The sequence below is a fragment of the Myxocyprinus asiaticus genome, chromosome 2 (assembly GCF_019703515.2).
Source record: "Myxocyprinus asiaticus isolate MX2 ecotype Aquarium Trade chromosome 2, UBuf_Myxa_2, whole genome shotgun sequence".
Lineage (NCBI taxonomy): Eukaryota > Metazoa > Chordata > Actinopteri > Cypriniformes > Catostomidae > Myxocyprinus > Myxocyprinus asiaticus.
The window spans coordinates 65,837,422-65,852,008 of NC_059345.1; the positions used below are offsets into that span (position 1 = coordinate 65,837,422).

The 14,587-nt window shown below is 37.9% G+C and overlaps 1 protein-coding gene across 2 annotated transcripts in view; it reads left to right on the plus strand.

Annotated features, from left to right (window-relative positions):
* The window catches only part of LOC127455988 (pleckstrin homology domain-containing family G member 4B-like), a 44,331-nt gene extending 41,345 nt beyond the window's left edge, over positions 1–2,986 (plus strand). The window contains exons 24-26 of one of the 2 annotated variants that reach the window (XM_051724247.1): positions 960–1,070; positions 2,755–2,864; positions 2,938–2,986. In XM_051724247.1, coding sequence (XP_051580207.1) covers positions 960–1,070; positions 2,755–2,864; positions 2,938–2,964 — 248 coding nt within the window. In that variant the 3' untranslated portion in view covers positions 2,965–2,986. Of the gene's footprint in view, positions 1–959; positions 1,071–2,754 lie in introns of both variants that reach the window. The other variant, XM_051724240.1, reaches the window with a different exon arrangement.
* Positions 2,987–14,587: the final 11,601 nt, after the last annotated feature.

The following is a 14,587-nucleotide window of genomic DNA, read 5'->3' on the forward strand; positions in this document are numbered from 1 at the left end:
TTCCAGTATGGTTTTCGCATTAGCACATGTTGCTAAGCTAACGACATGATTTGCGGATAAGAACAAAAATATTTAGCACAAAAATATTGGGTGAAATAGTCCATTATTAGTCAATTATTTAGAGCTTTATCGATACTACATGAAAAATGTGTTTGTTTACAGTTGATATTTCTCTTGCTTCGTCTGCTGTCTTCGTGGCTGGAAAATTTCGTTAAATACCGGGAGAGCCTTCCGTGACGTCACCCTCAATTAACTAATTTTAAAACGACGTAGCGTGTAGTATAAATTCAGGCTTCGTTCGCCAAGTGTTCTTTAAAAAAGTTTGTCTTCTTCCATTGTATAAATTAGGCTTTTTGCTGCCTTCTGTTTGGAACACACCGTTTGAAACGCCTTTGCATTGAGAGCGCACCTATGATTCTTAAAATACTGTCTAGGTAGGCAGCTTACTAGGTTTTGGAACTGAGCTACTGTGTGCAGTTTTTGAATTTAATTTATCATTTTTGTTTGCGATTGAGTTTGCAGTTGACTCAAATCCATTAGTTAAAAACCACAAAGTTCTGCTTAATTAAGTGCCCATCCTCCCTAATTAATGAGCTCTTAAATACAACTGCTGCAGTTATTGACCCAGTTATTTATAGATAATTAAAACAACACTAAAAGGCAGTTTAATTAGGGATCAGTGTATGTGTGTGTTTGCTGTGGAATCTGCTCCAGCAGAACTTGTCTAGGGGCAGTTTTTGGGAAAGGCCAATTTGTGATTAATGACTAATTAATAACGGGGAATGAAAAACTACTGTATGTAAGTTATTAAGATGTTGATTTGCACTTTTGTCATTTCTTTATGGAAATGAAACTTTTAAACTACCCTCATTACGACACATTTGATTCAGTTCTGTTAATTAACCATAATGTCGAGTGTTTTCTATACAGCAACTGAATGGTGAGTATTTTGTGTGTAGAGTTGTGTCTGAAGGAGTCTCTGTGCATGGGAGTTTCCAGTAAGCTTCTACTGGATGTGACTGGTGCTCAAATCACAGAGCTGGACTCCAGTTTCAGCCTAAACGACAGAGGTACACACACACACACACACACACACACACACACACACGTATGTTTTATGTCATGGTGCAGACTTCCTTTTGACTTCTTTTGTTATAACACTTTCTTTTCTACCCTAATCTTACACTTACCCATAAATCTTACTCTTACCTAACCCTTTTCTGTCTTTAGATTTTAATTAAGACATTTTCATTATAGGGATTATTAAGGTCCCAGAATATAAGTGAACATTATAGTAGCAGTGTCCATTTGAAAGGGAACATCTGTAAGCCCTGCTCACTCCAAAGCAGACCCCTTGAAGTGTGTTCTCCTAAGGGAACAGGGCATTACTGTTTGTACACTTTTGGTAACTAAGCAGTTATTGTTACTCCAAAAAATGGGTGAGGTACAGGGGGTGGAATGAGGTTCCGGGTCACATATTAAAGGGTGAAACGGTTTTAATCCCAAGTAACATCTTAAATAAATTACCTCAGTTTTCAAAATAAGGATGTGCCAAACAGGATCACATGACTGTAAATGGAGAAAATGCTTCCTTAAAGTGACCATCGCATGTACTAGAGTTGGGGTACTCGAGCCCGAGTCACGAGACCAGTTTTAACGGACTTGGACTTGTCACGGACTCGGATGCATTTTTACTCGCACTTGACTCGGACTCGAGCCTTTAGGACTCTGGGAATTTTTTCCGAGTCCAGCCAAATCCATGGCATTTGTGATGCAATGACAAACAAACAAGCAATTTTCAAAATAAGGATGCGCCAAACAGGATCACATGACTATAAATGGCGAAAATGCTTCCTTAAAGTGACCATCGCATGTACCCATTCGCCAACGGTTTTGTTGTAGAGGCTTTCATGAAGGGATTCAGTTGCTCTCTTTTCAGAGGAATTCAGAGTGTCGTCTAGTGTTGATCTTATCAATAAAATTACTGACGAAGGGTTTTTTGATTTTGCCAACGGTAACAAAGACGTGATGAAAAAGATGCATTATGATGATAAGCAAAGATTTGAATTAGAACATACTGTTGCAGAAAATGTTCTTTATAGATATTTCTTTAAAAAAAGATTTTAACTTAAACAGTCCACTCATAATATGTTGGGGATTTCCCTGCTTTAACACCAGTTAACTGAACCGCTTCACAAAATGGGTTAACTACCTTACTAAAACACATCCTATATATACAGTATAAGATGAACCAGCTATATTTACCACATATTACACCTTACATCTGCACAGACAATGTATTCACTCACTGTATCAGTGGTTCCCAATCCTGTTTCTGGAGGCCCACTTACAGTACACCTTTTAGATGTGTCCTAAATCAAACACACCTGACTCGTAAGCAGAGGCTCCATGACCTGAATCGGGTGTGTCAAAAAAAGGGAGACATCGAAAATGTGCAGTGTTGGGGCTGGGGTACTCCAGAACCAGGATTGAAAAAACACTGATATAGTCCATAAAACTGCCGAGAACAATTTGCATCAAACTACAAGTAACTTACTTTGATGTTAAAGTACATGCATGCTTCCACCTGCGACCATACCCCATGTGGAATGACACATCTGTGCTCTTGTTTCTTTCACTGCATGTATAGTGGGGATGTAATACTGCTGTCGTCCACCAGATGTCACTTTAACCTTCACGTTAGGTGTACGGGCATCTGTGAAGATGTTTTGATTTTGTTACTCTTTCTCTCAGTTCAGAGCAGCTGTTCAGACTCATCTTCTGTGGGCAGCCTGAAAGAGGGCGACTCGCCCGCCTCTGCAAGAGATTCAAAGAGAAACACTAATCAAGCAGGACACACTCAGGTGAGTCTCACACACACACAAAGTGCACAGTGAGTAGAGTTAAGTGTGATGATATGTATCTTTGTTTTTCTAGAACTCTTCACCATCGACCTCTGTGTGAATATCTCTCCAAAAAAACAAATGTAAGTCTTAAATTTTATGGACATTTTAGGCCATTTAAAGGTGCACTAAGTATTTTTCTTTTTATGATAACGTGAGAAATCTAATGTTCCTTGATTTTTGAGATATAGAGTTCATCATACTATGAAACTAGGCTACAAAAATGACTTGTGATGTCATACAGATGAATGCATCCCTCTAATCTGAATATTACTTGTAAAGAGGGCATTTTCATAGTCTTAGTCAAGAAATGGCAAGTTTTATTCTAAGGGTCAGAGGAATTGTGGAAAATGTTCATGACAGACTCAATTGTGATTTTACTAGCATTATAAGTGGACCTTAGGGGAAAATTGTGACATGATCCCCTTAGAAAAGTTTCATTTCTAAAAAATGAAGAGATCACATGACTAGCCAAATGCTACTTGCTTTATTTTTGTAAACCCTCTGTCACTTTCAGTTGCGAATAAATGAATCATTGCTGACAAATACATTTGTGAAAAGGGTATTTATACAATGGCGTCAGGAACTGAACAATCGTGTAATGTTGCATACTTACCAATAGATGTCAGTATAAAGACCACAGAGTCCTGGAAATATCAAGGAATTGTAAAAATTGGATTTCCAGGCCTGGAAAAGTCATTAATGTACATTTTTCTAGTTTGCCTCTGCTCTAAAAATATCTAATCAGCTATTTTGCTCTTGTGTAGAGTAGAGGGTCATTCTCACCGAGCATGTGTTTGTGCAACAACAACAAAAAGAGAACAAAAATTGTTGCGCTCTGAGGGTGTTTTTGAAGATTTCCTGTTTCAGTGGTATACCCCCCAAAAAAACAAAGAAAAAACATTTTTTAATTATATAGATTATGATACATTCTGAGACTCTCAGCCTAAGAAACTGCTGAAAAATAAAAAATAAATTAAGCCAAATATTTTATTTTTTCTTGTTTTGCTGATTTGACATTTATATATCTCTGGGTGTAAAGAAGGTGGCTCCAAAAACTGCTTTTGTTTTGTTCCCAATCATGTCAAATGAATCTGAGAAAAATGTTGTGTTGATACGACAAAGCAATCAAAAGTTATAACATTACAAAAACAATTTATCCTAGTGTCCAAAAACATCTTCATGTGTCCAAAAGTCTCTCGAAAAAAAAAAAAAATAATAATTGTACAAAAGAACTAATTACACATGCAAACACAACAATGACTAAAGGTTTGTACAGCATGCAGACATGATTTTAGTAATGAGATTTCACAGAATGATTTTCATTCTGTGTCATTTGAGTCATCATTGAGTCTGTGCTATGTATTTGGCGCCATCTCCTGGTGGTCATATGTAATATTGTGCTTAATGTGGATTATCTAATGATCTATGCATCCAATTACCTTGTGTGTGGGCTCATTTGAAAGATAATCACCTATTTTATGTTCCGTTTATTTTTCATAAAGTTATAAGCAAAAACACGGCATATAAGCAACACCAACATAATTGTCAAAGACATACACTTAGCTAGTACTCACTATTTTTTGTCTGTGAGTAAAACAAATAGGCTGGTTGTATTTTACTCTTTGAGAGCTTTAGAGAAAAAATGACATTAGGAATCTAAAAACTGAGTTTAAAAAAATGCATATATTAGTGTGGGTGCAGCCTAAAAAATTCACCACTCCTGTGTGAGACGTGGAAAAAATGACATCCATCTCATGCACGTTTACATAGAAAAACATTGGTGTGAACAGTGCCTAAAACTTGCTCGGAAGCCATAGTCATGCCCGATTTGTGGGGGAATTGTTGTTTTGGGTCAGTGATGGAACAGCTGGCACACAAATCAGTCTGTATGATTCATTAACAAATTGGTCTGAATCAGAATAATTTAAAAATAAATCTGTAATAGAAAAAGAAAACAGTGGGAACCCTGAGTCATGACCACTGTCAAATGAGCCAGCAAAACAAACAAAAATTCATTAGTGCACCTTTAAACGCTTTGCTTTCAGTATACTTTGCTGAAGAATATTTGCTGTTCAACATCATTTTAATGAAATGTTTCCTACTTTTCAGACAAAACGGGTGCAGTTTCATTCATCTACAACACAAGATTGTTGCTTCCACATATATACAACTGGGACAACTGGACATAAACTCGACCATGATATGCACAAAGCTGCAGGAATACAGTATTGCAGACTGAAGCCTGGAGCTCGGCTTTTCATTTATTTGCTGTTTTTAATTTTCAGGTACTGACTCAATGCGCAGTGGAACAATTGAAACTACTCACAGATTAACGTTGATATTAAAGTCAGCATGACATCAAATGGACCCTTTTTACTTTCTTAATTGACTTCCTGGTCTTATTGTGCACAATTTATCAGTGCATGTTTCTCCCACTTTTCACCTTCCAAGCAATTTGCAATGGATAAAAAGTGCCCTACATCTTCTTCTCACTGAATATTATGTCCACATTGCAGAAGTAAAATGGGTTGCTTATGCCATTTCATGTTGACTTACGGTGAATATATGTGTGCGTTTGTCTTTGTATAACAGTAAGATTGAAGTGATGAACAAAATGCTTAAATTGTGAGCTATGCTCATGTTGTTCACCAAATGTGCTCTTTCATACAGCAGTTACATGGACCTTCATAAAGTTATTGCTTGATCTGTAACATTTAATTCTGCTGTTGCTGCAAATATGGACCAAATCCAAACCAAAAACACTGTCATGTGTTCTGCAAGATTTTGCATAACGCAAACTCTTGAATTATTACAAGTAGCAGTTTTTCTGTTAGCGAATATTTTTTAAAGATAGTTTCCTCTGATTGCAGCTTATCTCAAGTGGCACTTTGTGAAGTTCTATTGAGCTAAACCATGTTTTGTATATGAAACTTGGACTGTTGTATGTTTTTGGCTGAGGACACATCTGGTATTTCAGCTGAGGCCCATCTCCATCTCGCAGTGTTGAAAAAGAGGGAACGTTTTCTTCTTTCTCCAAAACACTGAGTTTTGTTAAGCACCAGCTGTCTTTTATTGCCATGGCCAATCAGAGAGCTAAATCCCGACCTGAATTTCAAAAGAGAGACGTTATGGATGGTGTGTTTTATGAGTTATGTAATTAGTTAACTCCGCCTTCGGCTTTTCCATTAACAACAGTCTTAATCTTACACAGTATTAGATGCTGGAACGCTAATCTACTCAAAGGTTTGAGTTCAACCGAGTAAAAACTGACTTCGGCTTTGACTCAAGCAACTGTAATCCACTTCTGAATTTATGAGGTCTGAAAATCCTCCTTTATAAGCTTTTATTTCAAGTCATATGTCTTGTGTTACATATTTTAGATGCTGGAAACTGTAAGTTTTTTTTTACTGATAAAAGGCAAAAACAATGATGCTCTCCTCAAGCTAAAGAGTGTGTCAAGTTGTTCACTGAGCTCAACATACTGATGCTCTAGTAGAAAAAAAAAGACAAATCATACATAAAATCTCTTGAATATCTCAATTGTTGCTTCTAGACATCTTACATTCGAGATTCAATGGAGAAAAATGTTGGCTGAATATTTCAAAATTCTTCTCTTGAAGAAAAGTCTCCAGTAATCTCACATGTGTTTAGATACTTTTACTGGAAAATAAGATCAGTTTACATTTGAGGCAAAATTATACAATATATTTTGTCTTGCTTTCAGAGTAATATAAGACAATTTAGTAACGTTTATGCTTATAACAAGAACTATTGCCAATGGGGTAAAAAGAAAAGCTAGATTTAAAGGGAAAACAAGTTTATTTTTATTTCCCCATTGGTAAATAGATTTTTCATGTCTTAAGCATAAACCCCACCAAATTTCATAAGATTACTCTGAAAACAAGACTTGATATACCATTCTGCTTCTCAAGTTTTTATTTTTTTGTTGTTGTTGTTTTTTTAAGGATGTTTAGATATTTTTACTGGAAAATAAGACAAAAATACTCAGTAAGAAAATTTATTTTTTTAGTGTTGTGGTCTTAAAATAGGGTCCTGAATGTTTCTCAGATGTTTCTCTTCAAAAATGCCCCAATAATCTCACATGTATCTCCTCTAAAGTTTCAGAAAGTTTCAACAATGTCTTAAACTGTTCTCTGATTTGCCAATATACCAAAGTCTTCAACCAAAAGTCAAGAGATCTCAATCTGGACTCATCAGATTCTTCCAAGACCAAATTATCTGAGCTATGCTCTTCCTGTATGTCAACAATTGACTCTCTGTCTAAGGCATTTGAGAAGAAGCATGTCAATACAACTGAGAACTTAAACAATTAAAGAGCAAACATTTTTTCCTCTGCACTGCGAAAGAAAAAACAAATAATTTAATACTAAGTAGTTTTGTCTTGTTGTCCATTAAAAATATCTAAGCATTCTTAAAACAATATATATTTACTTAAGATATTTTCAGGGTTCCCACAGTCATGGAAAACCTGGAAATGTCAGGGGATTTTAAAATAGTGTTTTCCAGGTCTTGTATGTATTTTTCAGTTTTTTTTCTCTGCTCTAAAATATTAAATCGGTTAGATATTACTCTTGTGTATAGTAAAACATGCTCCCAATCCATAGTAATGTCTAATTTGTCAGGTATTTGTTCTTATGAGTCCGTTCTTTTCGATGAATTGTCGAAACGGATCAGAAATTGTCTAAATGATTTGCAAATCGGTCAGAATAAAATGACTTTGAAAAATATGTATCGGGAAAAGTCATGGGAATTTAAAAAGGATGGGAATCCTGGATTTTGTCTTGTTTTTAGAGAGATCTAACAAAATGTAGTAACATTTATGCTTATGACAAGAAAAAGCTATTTGATAATTGGCTAAGAAGAAGAAAACACGATTCAAAGAAAGAACCATTTTATTTTTCTTCCCCAATTGGCAAGTAGTCTTTTCTTGTTGTAAGCATTAACTCCACCAATTTTTGTTACATTTCTCTGAAAACAAGTATTATTATCTTATACCATTCTGCTTCTCAAGTAACATTTCTAATTAGACAAAAATACACAGTAAGGAAATGATTTTTGCAGCCTGGACTGCCATGTTACTAAAAACAGTATTTTGTGTGTGTTTGTTGCTTCATGTTTTGAGTTTCCTCCATAATTTTATGTACATCAGAAGATGAATCCTGTTGTTGAAAAAGATGGATCGCTTTAAAACGAGTGTAGGACTCAAAAAGTGAAGATCGCCCAAACCTGCGCAACTGTGGGAGGAATGTCCTGTATCTACAGCACTAAACCCACATTCAGGCCAAAAATACTCTCCGCAGCGGGGCGTGTGTACGATCCAACTCTCTCCAAACCATAAATACCTTGGCGTGATTCATAGTTTTGATTGTAAACAGGACTGTGTGCCAAAGAAACAAGCTGTCTTTATAAGCCTCATCTTGTATGAATGTATGATGTTTGCATGCTACATTTTAACCATGTTAACTTTGTAACTGATTTAATTGCCTTTGTGTGAATAATGATAAGTATGAAGCAAATGAAGTTGTTTCCCTTTTCTTCCCGCAGCCATTTTGCAGCTCGATGACATTTAGTGCATATAAGAGCATTATGGGATAGACACTTGACAACATAACTGACACTCTGGAAATGGCAGCCACTCGGTGACCAACAGAAGGGATTGCATTTTTTGAAAGAAGAAGAGATGAAAAGAGTGCAGAGAGAGAGAGAGGGAGGAGTGACAGAGATGAAAAAGGGGCCAAAGACAGTTGATGGTATGATGGGAAATGAAGGAGGGACAGACGGAGAGGCACAGAGAGGGGATACGAAAGAATGAGAGAGACGAGTGAGGGGGAAAGTCGAGAGAGAGAGAGAGAGAGAGAGACAGACTGAGTGTGAGAAAGGTATGGCTGAGGCCAGAGAAGTTTTTTGTCTAATAGAAATGTGAAGAGAGGGAGAGAATGGGTTTTAATGGGAAATGGGGAGCAGAAAGTGAGAAAGAGAGATAGTGTGAGGATTAGAGAGAGAGTTTGGGGGGAGGCAGTGAGACTCTGGTGAACAAAGAGAACGTGGAGAGAATGAGTTGGGTGAAACATCAAAGGGATTTTTCGGCCGTGTTACCGGGACAACAGACATTTGCATACGATTAGCTTTTTACATCATATTAAGGAGGGATGGGGCGAGCGAGGGGAAGCATACATCATGAGAGAGAGAGAGAGAGATGGTGGTCACTCAGACTGACTTATGTGCTGACAAGCAGCCATTTGTCTTCTCAAGATCATGCGATGAAGACGAAAATTAGATAAAGTAAAATGCATGCTAATGACAGAGAACATGATCAAGTTAACAAAATCTTACTAAATCTAAAGAAAAAGTACATTAAGTACATTTTAACTAATTAGCATTTTCATAATGCTTCTGGACATGTTATTTTTATTATTATTTTTTTTATTTCTATCATTCTCAGCAGTAATTCTTATTACTTCAATGCAGTATTGTATTACGGTAAACATTAATGTACTACAGTTATATTTATATATGGGTGCTGATTCTCAAGAAACCTGCCAAGAAAATGTCCTGGTCATATTTAATCCCAGGACACCTGGCAGACGATGCGCGTTCTAAAATTCCTAACAATTATTTTCTGCAAAGGTACGCACACACTGCCAACGCGGAGCATCAAAATTCTGCAGTGCGATGGAGCGGAACTCGCATATTGTCCATTAAATTCAACCCAAATCATTTTCAAAGGATAAAGATTATTTAGTCTAGCCATCACTGGATGATCTATCGTGTGTATGTATCTTTCATATTTTCAGTTACAAGTGTCTTTTTGTGGTTTTGAAGCTTATTTAACCTATTCAAGGCTACATACAGAGAAATTGCATAATAAACGTCACCATTTCGAATCGTTTAGTTTGCGCAGTTACACCAGTTCCATACACCAACCTGTCATCATTGTCACTTTGTTCATTCTTGATTAAGTACAAAAAACTTAGTAACTTTGGACTGCCATCTGCTGTGCTGATTCAGCTCATCCTCTGTGTCTGATTCCTGTGCCATATATATATAATAATTCAGATATTCAGAATTAAATATATTGCATTATCGTTGCAGACAAGCACTGATACAATACATAAAGTGGCTTTAGAAGACAATAAAGGCCTATTGTTTGTTTTATTGCCATATCATTGAGCAAGCCTACAGTTGACAGCAGTCCATTTTGCAGTTGAGTTTGTCAATCTGTCCTGTTCTCACAGGACACGCTCTTGTGATTTGTATGGTCTGCTTAAAATTTTTGGTCTTCGTACATATGCGTCCTAAGGATGCTTTTGGAATGTCTCACTGGTTTTCAGTGTCATAAACTCCCCATTTGAGGACACCGTGTCAAGTTAAAAGTAGTTGAATCTGAGGGGGCATGGGTAGCTCAGCAAGTATTGATGCTGACAGTCACCCCTGGAGTCGTGAGTTCAAATCCAGGGTGTGCTGACTAACTCCAGCCAGGTCTCCTAAGCAAACAAATTGGCCCGGTTGCTAGGGAGGGTAGAGTCACATGGGGTAACCTCCTCGTGGTTGTGATTAATGGTTCTCGCTCTCAATGTGGCGTGTGGTAAGTTGTGCGTGGATCGTGGAGAGTAGCATGAGCCTCCACATGCTGTGAGTCTCCGCGGATGCGCAGATTGATGGTCTCAGAAGCGGAGGCAACTGAGACTTGTCCTCTGCCACCCGGATTGAGGTGAGTAACCGTGCCACCACGAGGACCTACTAAGTAGTGGGAATTGAGCATTCCAAATTGAGAGGAAAGGGGATAAAATAAAATAAAATAATTTTTAAAAAGTAGTTGAAACTTTGAAAATCTCGTCTTGAGATCCCTGCATCCTGTTGTGATTCGTCCAGCTGTCATGAAGAGCTGCGACTCTCATTGTGTGGCTGCGCTGGTTGTGAGATTTGTTGAGGTGCGCTGACTGCCCCCTGCTGACGTGGAAAATACGTTCTTTTATTACGTAATTTATGTACGGGTCAGGAGGCATGATTAATTGTATTAATTCTTTTAACGTGTTATTGTTTTAGATAATTGATCGCCCTTAATTAACATGTTGTTAAATCGACAGCCCTACCATAAATTTTAAAATACACAGTTTCAAAAGTAAACTCATAAGATGTAAGCATTATACATATTAATGTGACCTGTATCAGTGACCTTATCAGTGTAAAGTTATATCTAATATTACAGCTTTTGCCATGATGAAGCAATGGCAGTAAACCCTATAATCAATTTAATTACACTAAAATCATGTTAGCATGCATCATTTTTACGTCTTGTGGCTATACGTGTGTTTTAAAGTGTATTGACTGGCCCAATTCACTTCCATTGTAAGTGCCTTACTGTAACCTCAATTTTTAAATAAATGAGGGACGAGTCGAAAATATGTTCTGTGGTAATCAACATTATGCTACAATTGCTGTCGACTGAGCCTAACTTGTATTTAACCAGAAACATTCCTTTCTTTAATTTTGGGCTGAAATATGACCTGGACATGTTCTTGACAGGTTTTGTGTGTTGTTGGAAAACAAGCCCTTTTTGGTCATAGCTTCATTTCAATAAACTCTATTCGTAATAATATAAATACATACATATATACAGTGTATATAAAAATTGAATTCACAGTCCAGACCAGAAATGGAATAGCCATGTGCACCACATATAGTCATTCCATATACATTCATGAAAGCAGCAGACATGCACCTGCCCTCTCTGTCTGTCTCTCTCTCTCTGGCCTGCTCTGCCGTGTGTGTAATGCCTCACTGCCCTCAGTACTGCGGCTGCATTGTGCTGCCAGGCGTCGTCATGGCCGTCGCCACGGTGCCATTGTCATGGCGATATTACAGTATCAATACCCTGACACTGCGACAAAGAGACAGCAGCCAATGCCACATCACTCCACCCCTTTAATCCCTCTCCTCTCATTCCCTCTCTCCCTCCATCCTTACCCAATCGATCCCTCCATCTTTGTCTAAATATGTACGTATTGATCCAGTGTTGGTCCCCCTCCTCTTTTTTTCTCCTTCCATCCCTTTCTTTCTTTTTCTCTCTCTAACATCTATCAGATTTCATCTGCCCCTCAGATCAGCTCCTATATCTTCTCTCTTTTCCTCCTCTTCATCTGTCATTTTATCTCCCCCTTTTCCCTCTTTCCTCTTCTCCATGCCCCCCCTGCATGTTTTTTTGTTTTTTGTCTCCATCTCACTCTCTGCATATTAATTGGTGCATTTGTGCTGCGGCGTACAAGACAATCAAAGTGTTGGGGGTGGGTGATGATATGACTGTATCAGACACTACACACAAAACACAAACACACATTCACTCGCTCACTGCCAAAACCCACAAAGTGAACGGACAGTCAAAGGTGTTCTAGTTTTACCCCTTAAAAATCAACCTCACCATACAAACTCTCAAAAATACGACCTCTGAACCAGGCAAAAAGCACTCAAACATGGGAATCCAATAACATCAATGAAACTGAGTCTGACATACAGTATAAGGTTTTCTGTCTGTAAAGATATAAATCAAAGATTAATTGGTAACACTTTATAATAAGGTTCAAAATGTAAACATTCCATAATGCATTAGGTATCATGAACAAACAATGAACAAGATCTTTTTACAGCATTTAACTAATGGAACCTTATTGTAAAGTGTTTATTTGTGTGTTTGTGGGAAATCTCAGGTCAAATATGGAGAAGATAATAAGCAGATTTGACTCCATTTAAAGATTTTCTGTTTGTAAGTATTATATAAACTGGTTTGTTGGTTTATAGACATTTAAGTAATTTACTGATGTTTATTTATTGATGGTAGATAGTAGCAACAACACTGCCCAGCAGTGACACTCACACCACATCACCATCACATCACTTTATTTATTTTTTTAATTTATTTATCTATTACTACTACTATTACTATTGTTGGTGTTATTATTATTTAGCAGTTTAACTAGTATTTAACATCAAACGCTTCACAGGAAAAGAAGGGGGAAAAAGGAAGAAGAATACTGTGCATTGTGTGTTTCTAGTTCCACCTCTAGATTAGGCTACTCTTTTTTTTTTTTGTTTTGAGGTCAGGAACTGATACTGATGAACTGTGGGGTTCAGGTCTGGTCTTTGTGCAGGCCAGTCAATTTCTTCCACGCCAGACACAGTAAATCATTTCTTTATGGACCTCACTTTGTTCACAGGGGCATTGTCATGCTGGAACAGAAAAGGGCTATCCCCAAACAGTTGCCACAAATTTGGAGGCACACAAAGCCCAAGCCATTACGTAAAGGAACATTAAGATTTTCCTTTACTGGATTTAATGGAGTTACCAAATTAATTAATTAGAAGGGGGTGTCCACAAACATTTGGCCATATAGTGTAAGTATTCAGACCTTTAACTCAGAACTTAGTTGAAGCACCTTTGGCAGCGATTACAGCCTCAAGTCTTTTTGGGAATAATGCGACAAGCTTTGCACACCTGGATTTGGGGATTTTCTGCCATTCTTTTCAGATCCTCTCAAGCTCTGTCAGGTTGAATGGGGACCGTTGGTGGACAGCCATTTTCAGGACCAGGTTTTCATTAAGGATATCTCTGTATTTTGCTGTGTTCAAGTTTCCTTCAACCCTGACCAGTCCCCCAGTCCCTGCCGCTGAAAAACACCCCCAAAGCATGATGCTACCACCACCATGCTTCACCGTTGGGATGGTATTGTGCAGGTGATGAGTGGTGCCTGGTTTCCTCTAGACATGATGTTTGGAATTAAGGCCAAACAGTCTCATTTTATCAGACCAGAGAATCTTGTTTCTCACAGTCTGAGAGTCCTTTAGGTGCTTCTTTATGTGTCTTGCACTGAGGAGAGGCTTCCGTCTGGCCACTCTGCCATAAAGCCCAGATTGGTGGAGTGTTGCAGTGATGGTTGTCCTTCTGCAAGTTTCTCCTATCTCCACACATGATCTCTGGAACTCAACCAGAGTGACCTTTCAAACCGATCTCACGAAAATTTGTACATATTGTACGAGTTGGCTATTTCGTATGATTTAGTACGGTTTCGTTTATAGGAATTCATACGATTTCATCACGTACAAATGCCCGGATATGTAATGCGGAAGTGCGAATTCCACGCACAAGGTGTTAATGACACGCTAATTCATATTATCCCCTTACCCAAACCCCTTATCTAAACCTAACTGATTAGTAGAGTGTGTAAACATGACAGAAAGCTGTTATTTGTGACAGAAAGCAAGTTATTGTCACGTATAAGATGAAAACGATGTCCAGCAATGTCATTAGCTGTAGTGAATGTTGTACGAATTCATACAAGTGCGGTACAAATCCTTACGATTTCACTGTGAGCGTTTTTTGGACCATCGGGTTCATGGTCACCTCTCTTACCAAGGACCTTCTCCCTCGATTGCTCTGTTTGGCCGGGCGGCCAGCTCTAGGAAGAGTCCTGGTTGTTCCAAAATTCTTCCATTTAAGAATTATGGAGGCCACTGTGCTCTTGGGAACCTTCAGTGCAGCTGAAATTGTTTGTAGCCTTCCCCAGAATCCTGTCTCTGAGCTCTGCAGGCAGCTCCTTTGACCTCATGGCTTGGTTTTTGCTCTGATATGCATTTTCAGCTGTGAGACCTAATATAGACAGGTGTGT